Below are 21,925 nucleotides of genomic sequence, written 5' to 3' on the forward strand. Positions count from 1 at the left end.
ATCTCAGATGTTGGCGGTGGAGACCAAAACCGAGCTAAAAAGAACCAAATATTAGACTCTTTATTCACCAAAATGGCAGAAACTAGACCCCAGACCAGAGACAAAGTTCTCCAGCAGCTTGACATCATGTCGTGAAGGGGTTTCAGTCCATCAGGATCTTGTTCATGAGTGACAGGAAGTCGTCTGGTGGTTGTGGTCAGGAGGAACCAATAGTCAGAGCTCTTGGTTTACCTCAACCAAACCCTCACCTGGTCATGAATTCTGGGTGGAAACTGAAACTATCAGATACTAGCAGCTGAAATGAGTTTCCTTCAGTCCTGAGTATAAACACTGAACCAGCAGCTCCAGAACCAGTTTTACTGTAGAACCACGTCACAACATCCACACCTGAAGGGACAGGTGAGTCGAACTTTACTGACAGGTGAGTCCTGAGGGCTGAACTACGCAGCCAGGTTAGTGGGTTAGAGGGTATGTTGAGCTGAAAGTCACAGTTTTTAGTATCAAGGAGGTGGTTCTCTTTAAACCTGGCTAGATCTCCATGGTAACTGATGATGCGGAGCTAGATCTCCATGGTAACCGATGCTGTGGAGTTAAATCTCCATGGTAACCGATGCTGTGGAGTTAAATCTCCATGGTAACCGATGCTGAAGGAGCTAGATCTCCATGGTAACCGATGCTGAAGGAGCTAGATCTCCATGGTAACCAATGGTGTGGAGTTAGATCTCCAAGGTAACTGATGCTGAGGAGCTAGATCTCCATGGTAACTGATGCTGTGGAGTTAGGTCTCCATGGTAACTGATGCTGAGGAGCTAGATCTCCATGGTAACTGATGCTGTGGAGCTAGATCTCCATGCTAACTGATGCTGAGGAGCTAGATCTCCATGGTAACTGATGCTGAGGAGCTAGATCTCCATGGTAACTGATGCTGAGGAGTTAGGTCTCCATGGTAACTGATGCTGTGGAGCTAGATCTCCATGGTAACTGATGCTGAGGAGCTAGATCTCCATGGTAACTGATGCTGAGGAGCTAGATCTCCATGGTAACTGATGCTGTGGAGCTAGATCTCCATGCTAACTGATGCTGAGGAGCTAGATCTCCATGGTAACTGATGCTGAGGAGCTAGATCTCCATGGTAACTGATGCTGAGGAGTTAGGTCTCCATGGTAACTGATGCTGTGGAGCTAGATCTCCATGCTAACTGATGCTGAGGAGCTAGATCTCCATGGTAACTGATGCTGAGGAGCTAGATCTCCATGGTAACTGATGCTGAGGAGTTAGGTCTCCATGGTAACTGATGCTGTGGAGCTAGATCTCCATGGTAACTGATGCTGAGGAGCTAGATCTCCATGGTAACTGATGCTGAGGAGCTAGATCTCCATGGTAACTGATGCTGAGGAGTTAGGTCTCCATGGTAACTGATGCTGTGGAGTTAGGTCTCCATGGTAACTGATACTGTGGAGCCATCATTTGAATATTACCATCTCCACTGTTTTTTCCTGGGTTTGTTGCTGCCAGGTTGTTTCTTATGTTGTTGTTTTTGTTTGTTTGTTTACAGTGTAGACTGAATATTTTGGGACGGTTCAGTCAATAACGAGCTAGATTGAAACTTTTGATGGACTTTTTCACGACTTTCTGACAAAAAAAAAGAAAAATATTACCCAATTAATCCTAAAATGTTTGACCAGAGAACTGTTTGTTGTTGTTGTAGTTATTGTTTTTAGTGGATATAAACCTTTAAAAATGGTTACTTTACAAATTTGTTTACAAAATAGTTTTTTTTTTCAATTGTTGTTTGAAGAATTTTCTTGTTTTGTTAAATTAAAATAAATAAAATTGAGTGAAAAAACTGAAAATAGTGATAATTATAGGTTTGACAGTTTTACACTGTTTGAATCTGCTAAAAAAATCGTTATTTTCTAAATATTTGCTGTTTTTTTTGCAATTTTTCTGTTTGTTTCTACATTTTTTTGAATGTTACAGTTTTCTACAGTCATTTTAGATTTTGTTTCTGCCACATTTTCAGCATTTTAACTGGAGTTTTTTAAATAGATGAACACCATGGTTGAATCGTCTCATGTTGAAACTTTTGGCCTCTTTGGTTAAAAACAGGTTCATTCGTTGTTTCTATAGAACATTTAAGACAAACAAAGACGGACTTTAGTGCTCAGTGAATAAAATATTCCAGACTTTTATTCTCAGTTCCTGGAAAAAACTCTCATATGAATAATCTGACAGTTAATCTGGAATAATTTCAGATCAAAACCCCAGTAAACAGCAAGAGACCTTCAACTGGAAGATGATATTCAGGTTAACATGAACACACATGACCATATGAACACGCTCGAGTCTGTCTGCTGGGTAAATGGTGCTGAATTGCTTCCAGATCTGCAGGAAGTGATGCGTGTTCTTTCTCTGAACCACCCTCAAACCCACACATGGAAAGTTGTTGAGACTCTTCAGGGTTTCCAGGAAGTCGCTGCATCACAACTAACCTTCAGTAAATTATCCAGCGGCTGACGTCACGTCTGTCCGGAGCCGTAAACGCAGAACAAACACGCTACATGTGAGCAGGAATAGAAGCCGAGGCCGGTTTAATCTGACTCATTAAATTAATGATGTCGGGAGACATATTAACAGGGAGTAATGGGGGGGATTTCACCAATATGGCCTCGCTGGTGGGACCCGGCCGCTCGGCCCCTGTGTCTGGCTTCCTGGCTGCGTGGGGCCGTTGGCCCCCTCGGGGGTGGGGGAGGGGGTGGGCGGGCGGGCGGGATGGTGGGGTGGGTGTTCTGGTGGGGGCTGGGGTGGGCGGGGTTGGGGTTTGGGTGGCGGGTGGGTCCTCGTGCCCCGGGCCGCCTGGGTTGGTCTTGGTGCGCTGGGGGTGTCAGTAGCTGCTCCCTCTTGTTCTCCGGGTCAGCGTCGTTCACAGTGGCCCCGGAGGCTCTCTGGGGGCGCCGCCCTGTGGCTCCTACGGCCCGGGGGGAGGGATGCCCTGTTGTTGGCCCTGCCTTGCCGTGATTGCTGTTCTGGGCTTTGGGGTTCTTCACACTTGCATGTTTGATCAGGTCTCAGCTACTGCCGAGTCCCATTTCAGCGAATGATGGGACCCACCAGAATGTGCTGAGAATCTCTCCAGAGTCTCTACCCTAAACTCATTCTCTCCTTCACTAGTATCCTCTTCTGGCCTATTCTATTCCATCCTATTCTATACTGTCAAGACATCCACAATTATGGTGCTCAGTACTACTTGTTTATTTATTTATTTATTGAATCTCTTTTTCTTTTGTGTTGGTTTTCTTTTTTTAGTTAATTTTTTTTCTTTCTTTCTGTTTTATTGATGGGCAGTTAGTAGTTGGGAATAACACACCACCTTACTATCTTTAATTGCAATAGCACCACCTGTTATTTTCTATCCCTGTTCACCCTGTTCGTCCTGTTCGTCCTGTTCGTCCTGTCCAGTCTTTGTTTCCCCCACACATCACTGAGGTGTAGCACTGCCCTCCCTGGCTCATCATAGGGAATTCTAATAAAGAATATCTGCTTAGCTTTCATGGAGGGCTGGTGATGGTCACACACATGCACTAAATATTAAAATATTTGGCTGCAAGACTAAAATATGCATCAATCTCATACAATGTTAACACCTCTTTTGTGGAGTTAAACAATGAGAACAAATGCAGACAAAAGAAAAGAAAAAAAAATTAATGATGTCAGGGTTTGGAAGGAAAAAGTTCAGCAAACATCTCATCTTTAAGGCCAGAAGAACCAAAACTTTAACGTTGGAGCAGCAGAATTACACAAACACAACTAAACTCTGAGACTAATCCTCACATTTATTCACCTTTACTACCAAAACCAACGTCAGAAGATCCTTTAAACCTGGAAGATGTGGTCTGGAGCCTCCATGGATCGGACCAGTTCCTCAGAACTTCCCACAAAAAGCAACAAATAAATATAAACTTAAAAACTTGTGTTCATAATGAGGGTCATTAGGTAAATAATACATCAAATTATTGATAAACAACAAGGACTAGTAGTTGGAGCAATTTAATTATTATGAATGATCAACTTAAAAACCTCCGTTCATAATGATACTAACTAAGTACATAAAGTTAATGACAAATAACATAGAAATACTATTTGGCACAACTTTAATTTGATTAATAATCAGCTTTAAAACATGTTTATCATAAAGGAAGGGATTTAAAAAAAACTTTAACTGTTTGAACTTAATTTCATTAGAAGTTTTCTAAATTTAAATTTTTTTAAAAAGATTGTCATATATCAGAATATGGATGTTATTTAATTGTAATTATTGAATCATTAATGTGTAAAGAAGATCTAGTTTAATGTTTAATGTGTAGTTTAATCTGTAATAAAATGTCAGTTTATAATGAAATATATGAAAACATAACAGTAAAATAATCCCAGTGCATCGAACATGTACTTAAATGTACTCAGGTACTTCATCTACAGGTGATTTAGACCTTGAAACAGCAGGACTTTAGCGTTTAGCGCCTCCATGTGTTCACAGGTGGAACTGCAGGATAAAATCTGCTAGTTAGAAAAATAAAAATCTGAAAAATAATCTTCTGTTGAAATATTCAGATAATTTATTCTCAGTTAAACTGAGCTAAATAAAGTTTTTATTATCAGAAAAATCATCAGTCGACGTGTTTTCAGCTGCTTCTGTTTTCTCCCAATATTTTAGTATTTTATATTTATTTTATCCTAAATAATTATTTTCCAGTTTTAATATTATTTTCTGCTTTGTTTCAGTATTTTATACTATTTAATAACTTGTCTAATAAATAGATTTTACAATCCATCAGGTCACTTTGTTTTTTTTAAATGTGTTAAATTAAAAGAAAAACAACTTAATTTGATTTAAAAGAAAATTAACCGACAAATTTAAATATTAAAATCTAAAGAATATTTTATAAAATGCAACCAGACTAATTTAAATATTAGGTTCAACACCTTAAAATGCTATAAATAACTGATTAATTTAAATATTATATGCAATAAATAATACACATTTACCAACTGAAGCATTCATATTTTCATCTAAAACTTAATAATTAAACTACTAAAGTTAAGGTCCAACAAGTTCCTATAAAATATAAACTTATCTGACTATTTAAATATTAAAATTAAAACTCCACAAGATCATTTCTTGTATAAATTTAGCCGGCTGATTAGTTTAAATGTGAAAGTTTAGATCCTACAGTTTTATATATATAACATAAATGGACTTTATTTACTTTAAATAAACGAATGTCACTACATCATAAAATACAGCCTGACCTGACTAGAAGTTAAATATTAACATTCAAACCCAACAAGATCATTTCTCATCTGTAAATTTAATTGACTGATTTTGAATCTACTTTGAATTTAATGGTAACACTGCGATATAAAATATTAATTTACATGTCTAGTTTAAATATTCATGTTAAGAAGGGACAAAATAATATTATGATATAAAATTTCATTTGTTACATCAACTTAAATATTAAGGTTAGCCTATAGTATTATTTATAATATAATTTAAATATTAAATGCTCAAAAATAATTTTAAAAACTTCATTTATTTGCTGAATAAACTGATTCTGATTAAATGATGCAAAAGGTTCCATCAGTAGTTCCAGTTCCAACCAGCAGGAGGAAGCAGAAGAATGAAACTTAATAAATAACAGAAACGCTGAAACTGATGAACAACAGCCTGTTCCTGTTAGTTCCTACCTATAAATACACTACCAGTCTGTAGTCTGGACACAGCTTCTCATTAGTGCATTTTATTTATTTATCGTATTATTTCTATGTTGTACATTAATACGGAAGATTATCTCTTTTTTATTTACAGCACGATTCCATCTGTGTTCTTTCATAGCTTTGATGTCTTCAGTATTAACCTAGAATGTATAAAATAATTCAGGAAAAACCACTGAAAGAGAAGATCTGGTCCTGTCAAATACAAAGAATTTCTTAGCTGTTTCTGTTACACGTCAGTATTTCACCTCAGATTTGACATAAACAGGACATGCTGTGTTCTGTGAAGTAACACGGTTAAAGGTGTTCAATTAAACTGTAATGATTCATACTCCAGTGATACCAGACAGACGGGATGTTCAGACAGACCGATCTCTCTCTGAGGGTCTGAAGGCTTTCATATTCTGTTCAACATCTCAGAGTTTCTGTTTTTAACCAGTTTTCTGACTATAAAAGTCGACCTGATTGTGACATTTCAGTCATTTTCAGGATAAACCCAGACTCCCCATGGCAAAAACCACAGAGCTCAGAGAGGACTTCACATTTTAAACGTCAAACAGGAAGGAAAAGGTAAAAAAAAACCTGCCAGACAGTTTCAGGTGCAAACATCATCAAGAAGTATCAGAAATTCATCCCGACCTCAAAGGACGTGGCTGGAAGTCAGTAGTAAAGCCGAGCAGCTGGTCGAAGGGGGAAAACTTCCTGTCATTAAACACAGGATTAAATCAGTTTTTCTTCTCTTTAATCCTCCAGTTATTCCTCTATTTTCTCCTCCATCAGTCCTCCAGTGTTTCTCATTAGTGATTAATCAAAAATCAATTGTAATTATAAGAAACTGTAAACCAGCTCATCTACTGCCTCCATAAATCCATCCTCCATCAGCTCCGAGTGTCAGAAGATAATTAGAACCGATTCTGTTAACGAGGTCACAGCTCTGATACCCAATGAGCTTCCAGCATCAACTGCCAGCTGTTAAAGCTTAATTTACCTCTACTAGAGCTTTTACTCTATTAGAGCTTTACTTCCTCTATTAGAGCTTTATTTCCTCTATTAGAGCTTTATTTTCCTCTATTAGAGCTTTATTTCCTGTCAGAGCTTTATTTTCCTCTATTACAGATTTATTTACTCTATTAGAGCTTTATTTCCTCTATTAGAGCTTTATTTACTCTATTAGTGCTTTATTTTCCTCTATTAGAGCTTTATATACTCTATTAGAGCTTTATTTACTCTATTAGAGCTTTATTTCCTCTGTTAGAGCTTTATTTACTCTATTAGAGCTTTATTAATTCTATTACAGCTTTATTTCCTCTGTTAGAGCTTTATTTTCCTCTGTTAAAGCTTTATTTTCCTCTGTTAGAGCTTTATTTTCCTCTGTTAGAGCTTTATTTACTCTATTAGAGCTTTATTTTCCTCTGTTAGAGCTTTATTTACTCTATTAGAGCTTTATTTACTGTTAGAGCTTTATTTCCTCTGTTAGAGCTTTATTTTCCTGTTAGAGCTTTATTTTCCTCTATTAGAGCTTTATTTATGCTATTAGAGCTTTATTTACTCTATTAGAGCTTTATTTCCTCTATTAGAGCTTTATTTTCCTGTTAGAGCTTTATTTACTCTATTAGAGCTTTATTTTCCTCTATTAGAGCTTTATTTCCTCTATTAGAGCTTTATTTCCTCTATTAGAGCTTTATTTACTCTATTGGAGCTTTATTTTCCTCTATTAGAGCTTTATTTCCTCTATTAGAGCTTTATTTCCTCTATTAGAGCTTGCTTTCCTCTGTTAGAGCTCTATTTACTCTATTAGAGCTTTATCTTGTCAGCTGTTTGTACATCGACTGGCCATAGTGCAGCTCCAGTCAGGACTTCTTGGAGGCTCTAAAATGACTTGACATCAGCGTGTTAATTTGAACTGAGAGAGTGAAAGCTAATTACAGACTGGAGTTCTAGAAGCTAAAACAACACGATCATCATCATATCTGGGAGGATCCGGCTTCAAACGCTTCAAACACCAGACTTTGAAGAGTACAGACCTCAGATTTATGTTTGAAACTCAGAAGATCCAAACACGAGAAGCTCTTTGGTTGTGTGACAGAAGCGGATTTATTAAGTTCCATAAACATGTAGAGTCCTCATTCAGACGGTGAGCTTCAGGAAACGCTGCAGGATTATTTATTTACCCTCTCCCAGTTTTGCCACTCTTCCCGTCCAGATCCTGGTCCAGACTGGGCCTCCTCCTGTGGGACGGCTGACATTAGATTCATGAGTTGTTTCCAGCCAGCCACTCCCACAGGGTGGACGCCATCAGTCCAGACATGTTGCTGTCCAGAGTTCAGCCCAAAGAGTCCGTCTGCTGCCATTAGAGCTTTAAGGCTTCAGAGGCTGCTGAAGGTTTGTCTCATTGTCAAGAAATCCATTAAAAAACACACAAAACCAACACAGAGGTGATTAGAGGAAGTGTTTCCTGTCCGTCTTGAGCTGAGGTGTCAAACAGATGAAGACTTTCCAAAGAGTAAAAACCACAGAGACGACGTCAATCGCAGTTTATCAATAAAAGCAGCATCTATTTAAAATGCATCTGCTGCACTGACACGACTTTTAAGGATAAATTTCACACATTTACAAAGCAGGAGGATAAATAAACCACCTTCTTTAACAGTTACAGAACTGTTAGCTTATTTAATAGTCACATAACTCTGCTGCATTCCTTGGTGGAGCAATGGGACGATCGGCGTATGTTTCTCCGTCTGTCTGTCTGTCTGTTTGCAACATTACTGAAAAACAGACCAACGGATTTGGATGAAATTTTCAAGGAAGGTCAGAAATGACACAAGGACCACAAGAACGTCTTCAAGGATGTCTTGAGTACTTCGAGACTTCTTGATATCTTCAAGAACCAAGTCCAGTTGAACAATCCTGTTGTTTCTCTACACAACCTCCAGTTTTCTTTCCTCTAAAATTGTTATGTTTACTCTGCTAAGGAACGTGACAATCGTCGTCCATCTGTCTGTCTGTTAGCAACATTACTCAAAAACAGACCAACGGATTTGGATAAAATTTTCAGGGAAGGTCAGAAATGACACAAGGACCAGGTGATCAGATTTTGGCAGTGATGCGGCTTATAGTCTGGATCCATGGATTTATTGAAGATTTCTGTATCATTGTGAGATAGCAGCATGACGTCACTGTAACCATGACAACAAGTGAACACTATGTCAGCTGATTGTGATCCTACTACAAATCCACCGCTGAGGACCACGAATGTTCATAAAACTGTAAATTTGAATAAGTCCTACTTTTAAAAGAGTTTTTTAAATAGTTTGAAGACATTTTTAAGTCATTTTGGACCCATTTTTAGTCATTTTTTGAACCCTTCTCAGCCATCCTGTATGTTTAACTCATTTTGGACAGATTTTAAACAGTTAAGGAGGATTTTTTGAGCAACTTCTGGACTAGTAAAAACACAGGAATGAGAGTCAGTTAGTGGACTCGGGTTAGCTCTGGTGAACGCTGAAGCTACTGAAGTTTATTTTAAATCAGTTCCACAAACCGTCGCTGCAACTCAGTCATTTTCATCACCAAAACATCATTAATCAGCCTGCCATCATGTCACAGTTCCCTAATTCAAACTCATATTTCTCATTTTGTCCAAACAATGAAGAAAGAAAACCCAAAATATTCACCAAATGAAAACAGTAATCTCATTAGTTCATGATGTTCATCAGCAACAAATCTGGGCCCAAAGCAACACAAGACTCTATTTTCACAGAGATGGCTGAAGACACCTCAGATGTTCAATGAATCAAACTTAACAGCCACTTCTGTTTATCTAGTGTCAGAAATAAGAGAAAAATCCACAAATTTCTGCTAAATAACAAAGATTGACTGTCTGAGGAAGTCTCCCCTAAAGGCTCTGAACCTGGAAAAACCTTCTTATTGAAACAAAACCTTATTTTCTCCACCAATCAACACTCTTTCTTAACATCTAATTCATCTGTGCAAGTGTCAGTTTTTTAAACCCCAGAAATATTCATTTGCATCTTGGAATTAAATAAAAAAAAGAAAACCTGGAAACCATCGTACTCAAACATGAAATATTCCAGATGTGGATTAATCTGCTGAACAACCTCTGAACTCACCGTTTTCTGTTATTAACATTATGTTATATCTATCTAGCCAATATATCTCTGTTAGGGTCTTTTTAAACTCAACAATCTCAACTTTGAGGCACAAAACGACCAAAATGGAACAAAAAAGTGACAAAAAGACAAAATGGCAAAAACATATTTAACATTTTGGCAGTTTTTACTAGGAGTCAAACCAACTAAAATCCAAGAATTCATCGTTGTTTCTGCATTTTGTTCAAATGTCTTAAAGAAAATAGGTCTATGTTGTCAACATTTCTTTATCAGGGTCTTTTTAAACTCAAAACTAAAAAAAAATTGGTTCAAGAATCTAGAATGAGTCTTAAATTCACAACTTTCCAACATTTTAACATCATATTCTTTGTGTCTGAAGTCTCAAGACTCTTTAAAACTCATTTCCCAGGTAACTATTAGTCTTTGAGCCTTGTTTTGTGCTGGTTTATGGAGAATATTGCAGTAATTCTGGTGAATCTGACTCTAAAATGTCATCAGATACCAAAACTACAAAGTTCAGTGAGAAAAAAGGGTTTAAACCCAGAAAATGTTGGTTTTGCTCTTTTTGTTGACAACAGGAAGGATGTGTTCAGGTGCTGGTGGTTAGATTTAAGATGTTGTTCAGCTGGAGAACACATCGACACGCTCACACCAACAACATACAAGAAAATCTGAATAACTTGTGTGCAAAATGAAGGTAAGACGTCTATTGCTTAGTAAATGTTAGTAGTACGAGAACATGACAAAGGTGTGCTTTAATAAAGGTGAGTTATGTGCTGCAGCTCAGAGTCCTGGTGGCTACAGAGTTTAGGCTAAAAATGCGTCTTCAGCGTTTATAAAAATATACAAATTGCTGCTGTACAAAGGCTGAGCGCTGCTGGGATGCTGGAGTTTCATCTGCAGACGAACTCACGGCTGGTTCTCTTTAACGGACGCTAACGTCGCTGCTGCTCCACCGACATAAAGAACCTCATCGCATCCCTGCGGTGGCTTCCATCTCCTCTCTGAAGGTAAAAAAAGGCCTCAGATTCCCCGTTGGACTCACTTTATTCAGCTTCCTGTCCTGGGATCCTACCTCCGGGGTTCTGTGGGTCGGACCGGTCCTGCCGAGCCGCCGGATCAGTGGACGCCTCCGTTGTACGACTTCCCGAACATGTTGAAGTCGGTCTCTACAAAGTGTGTGGAGACGGGTTGCTTGTACAGAGGGTTGGACGCCTGGCAAACACAAAAACACAATTACATCACATACACAGAAGAATACTGAGCTGATTGGGTTTATTTCTGATGTATACAGTGAAGCACGGTGGTGGCAGCATCATGCTAAGTCCTCTGTTGGGACAATTATTGAAATTTATCTTTATGGTAGAGTAGCAAAATGAAACACTTTGACATTAAAGCCACATGATGGCCTGTTTGGGGTTTAAAGGAGTCTGAGAAACAAAAGTACAGTGAAGCACGGCGGTGGCAGCGTCATGCCAAGTCCTCAGCTGCAATATTTTTAGATTTATCTTTATGGTAGAGCAGCTAAATGAAACATTTTAACACTAAAGCCACATGATGTCCTGTTTGGGGTTTAAAGGAGTCTAAGAAAGTAAAGTACAGTGAAGCATGGTGGTGGCAGCATCATGCTCATCCTCTACATCCTCTGCAGAGATGTTTTTATATTTATCTTTATGGTCAAGTAGCTAAATGAAACACTTTGACATTAAAGCCTCATGATGGCCTGTTTGGGGTTTAAAGGAGTCTAAGAAAGAGTAAAGCACAGTGGTGGTAGCATCATGCCAAGTCTTCATCTGCAATATTTTTATATTTATCTTTATGGTAGAGCAGCTAAATTAAACATTTTGACATTAAAGACACATGATGGTCTGTATAGGGTTCAAAGGAGTCTGAGCCAGAAAGTTAAAGTGAAGCACGGTGGTGGCAGCATCATGCTATGAGGCTGTTTCAGGAACGAGGATGAAAACCGGCTGCTTTTACATTTTAGTTCAGTCTCATTCCTCCATTATTGTCCAAAAACTATTAAAATACACAACTTAGCTGCAGTCACTGGACTCAGGCTAATTCATGCTAAGCTAACGTGTTTCTTCTGAACTTTCCTGCTTTAGCTCCTATTTTAGCCTCAATCTGTTAATAATGAAATGTAAACGGAGTCTTCACATAAATCAGTCAGAAGCTGACTGGACTTCCTTCTATCTTTATATCTTATTGTTCTGTTGTCTGCTGAAACGTGGATTTACCCGGTTATTGATCAACAAAGTTTATTTTGTCTTATTTCTATCCTACCAACACCTCTCAGGTTGACTTCCTGTTCATGACTTTAAACGCTAAGACACAGTTTTCAGTTGAAAAGCACCGAATATCTGGAACAAACTCTGAGAAACTTTCTGGCTTCATCAAACCGAACGTGAAGCTACTTTCCTTTAAATCTGAGTTTTATTCTCTGTTTAAGTCTTAAAATGCTGTTTTTATATCTCTGTAGGACTCGTCATCTGGACTCTGTTAACCACAAATAAACTTCCACCTTACCAGAAGGTTTTATTTTCAGATTTATGCATCGTAAATGTGGCGTTAAAAACAATAAACCCTCTACTGTTTCCGTCCTCATTGGTCAGACGATCTGTGGTGCTTTTAGAAAGACAAAAGTTCTACGTCAGCGGCAGCATTTATTCTATTAAACTGCAGGAGGAACCAGTGACCCAGTTTTAATAAAGTTAAACTGGTTGGACTGGTCCAGTAGACCGCTGGGTGGGACTGATCCCACGTTTACTGAAGGATTAGTTGGAGTCAAAGTCACATCAAGGTCAAACTAGATGTAAGTAAGGACAAAAACAACCATGAAGAGACACAGAATGACCACAAAAATGACCACAAAGAGACAAAAAAGCAACAAAGAGCAGAAAAATGATTAAAATTAGACTCAAAAGGACCAAAATAAGGACAAAAACAACCACGAAGAGACAGAAAATGACCAGAAAAACTACCATAAAAAGACAAAACAGCAACAAAGAGCAGAAAAATTACCAAAATCAGACAGAAAAGGACCAAAAACAAAAAAGAGACACAAAATTACCGGTATGAGACACAAAACAGACTACATGGAACATTTTATTGAACATTTGGAGTCGACTCCAATCTAACTGATGTCAAAGAAGACAGAAAGTGGAACATAAACTCACCAAAATCAGAAAGACTGGTTACTAATAGATGCAAAAATAATGAAGATGTGACAGAAAATGACCACATTGCGACAAAAACAACCATAAAGAGACACAGAATGAGCAGAAAAATGACCACAAAGAGAAAAAACAGCAACAAAGTGAAGAAAAACGACTAAAATCAGACAGAAAAGGATCAAAATCAGGACAAAAACAACCATGAAGACCAACTAAACTAACAATATGAGACGTAAAACAGATTACATGGAACAATTTATTGAACATTTGGAGTCGACTCCAAACTAACGGATGTCAAAGAAGTCGTCGGTGTTTCTGCATTTAGTTCGAACTGAAGGACAGGAAGTGGAATGTAATTGCCAAAATAAACAATATGGGACAAAAAATGACTGAATGAAAGGAATGAAAAACAAACAGGATGTAAAGTGGGACAAAAACAACCATGAAGACACACGTAACGAGCAGAAAAATGACCACAAAGACACAAAATAGAAGCAAAGAGAAGAAAAATGACAAAAATCAGACAGAAAAAGACCAAAACAGGGACAAAAACAACCATAACGAGACACAAAATGACAAGAATGGAACAAATAAAATCATAAAGAGATTAAAAAATTGACCACAAATGAACAAAATGACGTATTTAACGTTTCCTAAACTGAAAAATGACGTCTTAATTAAATCTACGTCTGTTGTCAGTGTTTCTTTATCAGAGTCTTAATAAACTAAATCTCATCATTTTATTGAACATCATATTCTTTGTAGTTTAGAGACTCCTTCCAGCTCTTTCTTTAGGTTTTTATTAGCCGTTCAGCTTCATTTTTGCTGGTTTATGGAGAAGAAGGCAGGAATTCTGCTCAATCAGACTCTAACCCAGGGGTGTCCAACATGAGGCCCGTTGGCCAAAAGCAGTCCTCCAGAGGGTCCAATCCGGCCCTCAAAGTGTAAAAATTCCAGAGAAGACATTAACTGCAGACTGTAAATTAGTAAAACTATAAATTTAAAATCATTTCTAGACCATGACAAGTTGTTTGGATCATAAAGTTAAATACCAGATTGTTCTTTTGTGTCTCATTTTTGTAATATTTTGTCTCATTTGTTTTTTTTTTTGTCAGATTTGCTTCTTGCTTTTGTCATATTTTGTCTCGTTTTTGTTGTCTGTCCATTTTTGTCACTTTCTAATTTTTTATTCAAATTTTTTGTCTCTTTTTGTTTTGTTTCGTTTGTCGCATTTTTTGATGTTTCGTGTCTCATTTTTGTAATATTTTGTCTTGTTTTTTGTCTTTTTTTGTCTGACTTTTGTCGTTTTGTTTCTCGCTTTTGTCATTTTTTGTCTCGTTTTTGATGTTTGTCCATTTTGTTGTCACTTTGTAACTTTTTTGTCTAATTTTGATCTCATGTTTTTGTCATTTTGTGTTTCATTTTTGTCTCGCTTGTGTTTGTCTATTTTTTTGTCGTTTGTTTTTGTTGTCAGTTTTTGTCTTGTTTTTATCCATTTTTTTCACTTTGTAACTTCTTTGTCTGTTTTTGTTATTTTGTGTCTCATTTTTGTAATATTTGGTCTTTTTTTGTCGTATTTTTGTTGTTTGCCCATTTTTTTTGTCACTTTGTAACTTTTCAGTCAAATTTTTTGTCTCTTTTGTGTTTTGTTTCGTGTCATTTGTCGCATTTTTTGCTGTTTTGTGTCTCTTTTGTAACATTTTATGTTGTTTTTTGTCTTGACTTTTGTTGTTTTGTTTCTCGCTTTTGGCATTTTTTCTCTCATTTTCGCATTTTGTCCATTTTTTTGTCATTTTGTAACTTTTTTGTCTAATTTTTGATCTCGTTTTTGTCATTTTGTGTCTCATTTTTGTCATTGTCGTGTTTCCTTTTTGTCTCGCTTGTGTTTGCCTATTTTTTAGTTTCTTCTTTTGTCAGCTTTTCTCTTGTTTTTGTCCATTTTTCTCACTTTATAAGTTGTCTCTTTTTGTTTTGTTTCGTTTGTCGCATTTTTTGATGTTTCGTGTCTCATTTTTGTAATATTTTGTCTTGTTTTTTGTCTTTTTTTGTCTGACTTTTGTCGTTTTGTTTCTCGCTTTTGTCATTTTTTGTCTCGTTTTTGATGTTTGTCCATTTTGTTGTCACTTTGTAACTTTTTTGTCTAATTTTGATCTCATGTTTTTGTCATTTTGTGTTTCATTTTTGTCTCGCTTGTGTTTGTCTATTTTTTTGTCGTTTGTTTTTGTTGTCAGTTTTTGTCTTGTTTTTATCCATTTTTTTCACTTTGTAACTTCTTTGTCTGTTTTTGTTATTTTGTGTCTCATTTTTGTAATATTTGGTCTTTTTTTGTCGTATTTTTGTTGTTTGCCCATTTTTTTTGTCACTTTGTAACTTTTCAGTCAAATTTTTTGTCTCTTTTGTGTTTTGTTTCGTGTCATTTGTCGCATTTTTTGCTGTTTTGTGTCTCTTTTGTAACATTTTATGTTGTTTTTTGTCTTGACTTTTGTTGTTTTGTTTCTCGCTTTTGGCATTTTTTCTCTCATTTTCGCATTTTGTCCATTTTTTTGTCATTTTGTAACTTTTTTGTCTAATTTTTGATCTCGTTTTTGTCATTTTGTGTCTCATTTTTGTCATTGTCGTGTTTCCTTTTTGTCTCGCTTGTGTTTGCCTATTTTTTAGTTTCTTCTTTTGTCAGCTTTTCTCTTGTTTTTGTCCATTTTTCTCACTTTATAAGTTGTCTCTTTTTTTGTTTTGTTTTGTGTCATTTGTCTCGCTTTGTGGCTCATTTTTGTCATAGTTTGTGTAGTTTTTGCTGTTTTTTTGTCTTTTTTGTGGTCTTGATCCTCCAGTAAATCCTCTCTGGTTCAGTTCCAGGTGACTAAATGTTGTGTTCCTTTGTCTTCACTCTGTGATTTAGAAGTTGTAATGTGGAAACGATAAACTGAGGCTGAATGTTGATGAAACTGAACTTATTTTTCTTCATAAATTTCAGGTTGTTCATGATGTTTACTAAAAAGATAATTCCTTAAATGTGAACATTTCTGCATTAAAACAAAGGAACCATTAGGAGTTGTGGTTATTTAGAGGTTATTATGCTGTGGTTTTACTGGTTTTACTGGATGTGGAACTGGGACTAAGATGAGTTGGACTCTCCTGGTTTAAATCAGATACGAGGTTAAAAAAGTTCTCTCCTTCCTGTTCTCAGACTCTGACCTCAGACTGACTCAGGTCTACAGAAAGCAGCAGTAATCTGATTACTCCTGACATTTCTTCCTCACCATCTCGTATCGAGCTCTGGACCGGGCGCTCTGGAAGCGAGCGAACTCTCTGTGGTCGTGGATGGTGATGACGAGCTTCCAGACGGCCAGAAGAACGACTCCGACCAGCAGGATGCTGCCGACCACAGCCAGGAGGACCATGAGGGCATCTGGACCACGGCTGCATTCTGATAGGCCAAAGACATGATGTTATACAAAAACTTGATATTAGACAGTCAGAAACATGATGGTATATCAGATATTAGTCAAAAACATGATGGTATATTAGATATCAGACAAAAACATGATGGTATATTAGATATGAAACACAGTCAGCGGCAGGTATCTTATAAAAATCACTGCAGAATCACTTTAACTCTGGGTAGCAGCATCTGTTTGTGAAAAAAATGTAAAATTTAAAATTTAAAAACTGAAAAAATACGTTTAAAAACTGTAATAAATGTAAATAAGCTCAAAAACTGCAAAAAGGGAGAAACAGCAAATGTCTGTAAAATGATGACATTTTAATAATACAAACTTTGATTTTTAATTTTTTTATTTGATTTGTAATTTAACAAAATCTGCAAAATGATAGTTCAAAATTATTTTACCATTTTTCTGTCACTCATTTCTCTTTCCAATAAAAGCAAATTAAATAATGACATTTTTTTTGGCTGTTTTAGATCAAGTACAAAATAGTGTAATTTTATGGTCAAATGTGTAAAAAAACAAATCGTATATTATAATAAATTATATATTATAAACTTTTTTTGCAATTTTACTATTTATTAAGTGTAATGTAAATAAATTCCAATCTCAAAACGCATTCAGTACAAAATCTCAATCAATCTTTATTGGTCATTGCACACTTTCATATACAACGAAATTTCATTTGAGCTGTCCTGCCAATGACAGCTCTGGCTGCTGTGCAGTGCTGCACACACCTTTCTTGAAGAAAAAGAAAAAAAAACATGTAGGGATCTGGGTAGGGATAGCAGAGGGTAAAAGAAAAAGAAAAAAAAAGGCTCATTGTACCAAATGAAACCTCCAATGTTGGGAAATTCAATTTGAGAAGGAACCTAAAAAACAAACAAACCCGCAAACAGGCAAAGCATGATGTTAGACAAGGATAGTTGGGATAAGGATGTGGGGTGGTGGAGGGGGGAGCACCGCACAGTTAACTGGTTCCTGTGCAGCAAATTACTGCATGGATTCCTGGCTCCTGTGTATAGTGAGGGAAGCTTGTGGAGGCGGGGGGGATGGAGGATATGGGAATGTGTGTGAATGTTTAGCTCAGTCCTCAGTTCATGAGTCCGATGTGTGTGTATGAGTGTAGCCCATCTACTTCCATCTCAGACCTCCGGTGTCTCAGTTCGCGAGGGTGGGAGTGCGATAACACAGCAAGGTTGCTATGGAGATGTCCTCGGTTGGCCCGGTCCAAAAGTCAACAGGTGTCCTTGGGAAGGTGGGGGGGGGTTTAGGAGAGCTATCTCTTGGCCATGAAACTTCCAGAGGAGTTTGTTATTGTTCCAGGGGCGCCAGAATGTAATCAATTATCTTCAAGTTTAGGCAGGAGAGGAGTAATTTCACCTTCTCCCTACTGCTCTCAACAATTTTAGACCTCAGCTGTAGCGATTCTCACCCTGATGGCTTCCAATCTGCGACTCAAATCAACAGTCACACCAAGAAAATTGTTCATCTTACGATTGAGTTCGTCATACCGAGAATCGGCAGCCGTGATCCGTTCGTTTGCATAGACCAGCAGTGTTTGGACGTCGTTTCTGTCTGCGGTCTTCCTGATTTTCCAGAAGCTCAGGCCAGTGAACAAGCCAATTATCAGCAGGCCTGTCATCATAAATCCGAATATATAAACATCTTCCACAGCCTCCACGGATAGGGGTGCCAGGCACATGATCCCCTTCCACTTCCCCCAGGCGTCGATCACGTAACCAGAGGCAAAACTCCCATCCGGGCAGGTAGGCTCCCCTAGGCCTGTGCTCTTTGTGGCGACAATCTTGTCAATTGCGTTGAGAGACCAGTTAATCAATTCCATGATCGGTGTTTCGAAGGTCCAGTGCCAAGCGATCGCTCCAAGTCAGACAGACGAGACGAAGACGAAGAAATGCAGCAAGCAGGGAGACATGAGGGTAGGGAGGAACAGAGATAGCGGAGCAAGGAAAAGTGCGACCGCCTCCTACGAGAGCTGAGAGCAGAACAGCTCTCAGCTGTCTGCTTGCCTACCAGTGTATACATGGACATGCCCCGGACTACCTTTCAGAACACTTAACCCTTCACTCCATCTCCAGACAACTTCAATCCACTAATACCAACCTTCTGTGCACTCCAAGATCCAACCTGAGAACAATGGGCGACAGAGCGTTCCAGACAGCTGCTCCTGAACTGTGGAACACATTACCACCACCCCTGAGGGCCCCACAGTCCCTGGAGTCATTTAAGAAAGGGCTGAAGACGTTCTTATTTAAGCTCTAACATATTATTACTGTTTCTAAAATGTTTCTTTTAAATGTATTGTAGCACTTTGAGATTTTATATGTAAAGTGCATTATAAATTAAAGTTATTATTATTATTATTATTATTATTAAATTGTTCCAAAATTTATATCATAGTAGCACCATTTTACTGTCTGTAGCTTTTCTTTCTAACAAAAGCAATTTTCTGTTAAAAAAAATTATATTTTTGATGTTTTAGATAAAGTACAAAATAGTTCATCACCATTATACATAATGGACTGTTTTGGCCATTTTTAAAAAAAATATTACCAATTTTAAAAATATAAACAAATAGCTTCAAAAACAATCTATGATTTTTCTGTTCATATTTTTCTTTCAAGCAGCAAATATCTGTGAACTGACTTTTTATAAAAACATTTCTGATCATGTAAATACAGTAAAATTAAAATAAAAATGTAATTTTACAGTCAAATGTTGGATAAAAACTATTATTGATTTTTAATGATCATTTCTGGTAGTTTTTAGTTTTGTTTATTTACAGTCAACATGAATGAACGCTGTATAAATAAAGTCTGATTGATTGGTTGTGATCAGCTGGGTGGGTTAAACATGTGTTAAACATAAGTTAAAAATGTTAAACATGAGTTAAACATAAGTTAAACATGAGTTACACATGTTAAACATGAGTTAAACATGAGTTACACATGTTAAACATGAGTTACAGATGACTTAAACATGAGTTAAACATGAGTTACACATGTTAAACATGAGCTAAACATGAGTTACAGATGACTTAAACAAGTTAAACATGAGTTACACATGTTAAACATGAGTTAAACATGAGTTAAACATGAGTTAAACATGAGTTACACATGTTAAACATGAGTTAAACATGAGTTAAAGATGAGTTAAAGATGAACTAAACATGAGTTAAAAATGTTTAAATGTGTGTTAAACATATTAAACATGAGTTAAACATGAGTTAAACGTATTAAACATGAGGTAAACATGAGTTAAACATGAGTTAAACATGAGTTAAACATGAGTTACACATGTGTTAAACATGAGTTAAACATGACTTAAACATAAGTTAAACATGAGTTAAACATGAGTTAAACATGTTTAAATGTGTGTTAAACATATTAAACATGAGATAAACATTTGTTAAACATGTTAAACGTGAGTTAAACATGTTTAAATGTGTGGTAAACATGAGTTAAACATGAGTTAAACATGAGTTAAACATGTTAAACATGTTAAACATTAGTTAAACATGTTAACATGAGTTAACCATGAGCTAAACATGTTAAACATGAGTTAACCATGAGTTAAACGTGTTAAACATGAGTTAAACATGAGTTAAACATGAGTTAAACGTGTTAAACATGTTAAACATGAGATAAACATGAGTTAAACATGAGTTAAACGTGTTAAACATGTTAAACATGAGATAAACATGAGATAAACATGAGTTAAACATGAGTTAAACATGAGTTAAACATGTGAGCTTCTTACCGGGTTCTTTGAGCGCCGTCAGCACCGACAGGCCGCTGGCGTGTTCAGAATACATGAACTTCATCACACAGTCGTCGTCGGTCTTATAGAGACACAGAACAGCATTGGGATCCTCGGTTTCTGGAGAGAAAATCAGAGAAAAAACTGATTAGATTCAAGAAGTTCATTAAATAAAGCAGAAAGAGGACGATAAATCAACCAGAACCAGACTTTAGAACATCTGGGTGAAGAAGAACAAAGAGTTTCTCCAGAAGAAATACCTAAATCTGACTTTAATTCATTTAATTATTCATTTATTTATTGACCTAAATTCAAACTTTCTACACTGATAAAATAAAAATGTGAAAAATCTGGCAGCAAGAACTCTAGAAAACATACGACAGAAAACAGAATAAAGTGAAGAACCTACAGAAAAAGGTGAAAATAGAAGCAAATCTCTGAAATAATGAGAGTTTTAGCAGATTGTAATCCAGTTATTCAGCCGTCACTTGTTATAAAGGAACTAATTCATATTAATTTACTATTTTTTATGATTATTATTCCTAAAAATACAGATTTTTGATGTGAATATTTGTTTACAGCTTTGTTTATATTATTTATATAATTTTATTTTATTACTATTTCTACAGTCAACATGTAAACTAATATTTATTTTACTGATTTTATTGGGTATTTGTAAATACAAACACAAACAAACATTGAAAATCTGTCTATTAACAGTTTTAATAATATTTTAATCCTTTGTACAGATTTGTTTTTTCTTTCCACTAACAGTAAATTATTTTGGCTCATTTAAATATAGTCAAATTTAGACTGATTTTTGGTCAAATTTTGTTATAAAAAAAACCCCAAAACAACAAAATACCATCAATAAAAATACAGATTTTTGACGATATTTACAGTTCGTGTTTTTTTTTAACTTTTCTCCCCTGTGATTTTACAACATATCATCAATAATTTAACAAAAACTATAAAATAACCAATGTGCCTTTCAGCTTATTATTATTATTATTATTATTATTATTATTATTATTATTATTATTATTATTATTATTGTTATTATTATTAATAATAATGTCTGCTCCAGGTTTGTCTAAACATCTGAACAACTAGACCCCTATGAACATCTAAACCCCTATGAACATCTAGACCTCTATGAACATCTAGACCTCTATGAACACCTAGACCTCTGTGAACATCTAGACCTCTATGAACATCTAGACCTCTATGAACATCTAGACCTCTATGAACATCTAGACCTCTATGAACACCTAGACCTCTGTGAACATCTAGACCTCTATGAACATCTAGACCCCATGAACATCTAGACCTCTATGAACATCTAGACCTCCAAAGAACTCCAACATCTAGACCCCTACGAACACCTAGACCCCTATGAACATCTAGACCCCTACGAACACCTAGACCTCTATGAACATCTAGACCCCTATGAACATCTAGACCCCTACGAACACCTAGACCTCTATGAACATCTAGACCTCTATGAACATTTTGAGTCTTTGTGGACAAATGTAGAGTAATTTTGAAATATTCTGATGTCATGTTGGACAAATTTTCATCTTGGGCAGGTGTCAAGTCTAAACATCTAAACACTGGAACATTG

At 36.5% G+C, this 21,925-nt stretch overlaps 1 protein-coding gene across 2 annotated transcripts in view; it reads right to left on the bottom strand.

Moving 5' to 3' along the window:
* Window positions 1-9,262: 9,262 nt before the first annotated feature.
* itgb5 (integrin, beta 5) overlaps window positions 9,263-21,925 on the bottom strand; it is a 68,929-nt gene continuing 56,266 nt past the window's right edge. The window contains exons 14-17 of one of the 2 annotated variants that reach the window (XM_055015093.1): window positions 20,302-20,421; window positions 16,336-16,502; window positions 10,978-11,117; window positions 9,263-10,906 (exon numbers count right to left, since the gene is read on the bottom strand). In XM_055015093.1, coding sequence (XP_054871068.1) covers window positions 11,022-11,117; window positions 16,336-16,502; window positions 20,302-20,421 — 383 coding nt within the window. In that variant the 3' untranslated portion in view covers window positions 9,263-10,906; window positions 10,978-11,021. Of the gene's footprint in view, window positions 11,118-16,335; window positions 16,503-20,301; window positions 20,422-21,925 lie in introns of both variants that reach the window. The other variant, XM_055015092.1, reaches the window with a different exon arrangement.

The sequence above is a fragment of the Amphiprion ocellaris genome, chromosome 11 (genome assembly GCF_022539595.1).
Source record: "Amphiprion ocellaris isolate individual 3 ecotype Okinawa chromosome 11, ASM2253959v1, whole genome shotgun sequence".
Taxonomy (NCBI): Eukaryota; Metazoa; Chordata; class Actinopteri; family Pomacentridae; genus Amphiprion; species Amphiprion ocellaris.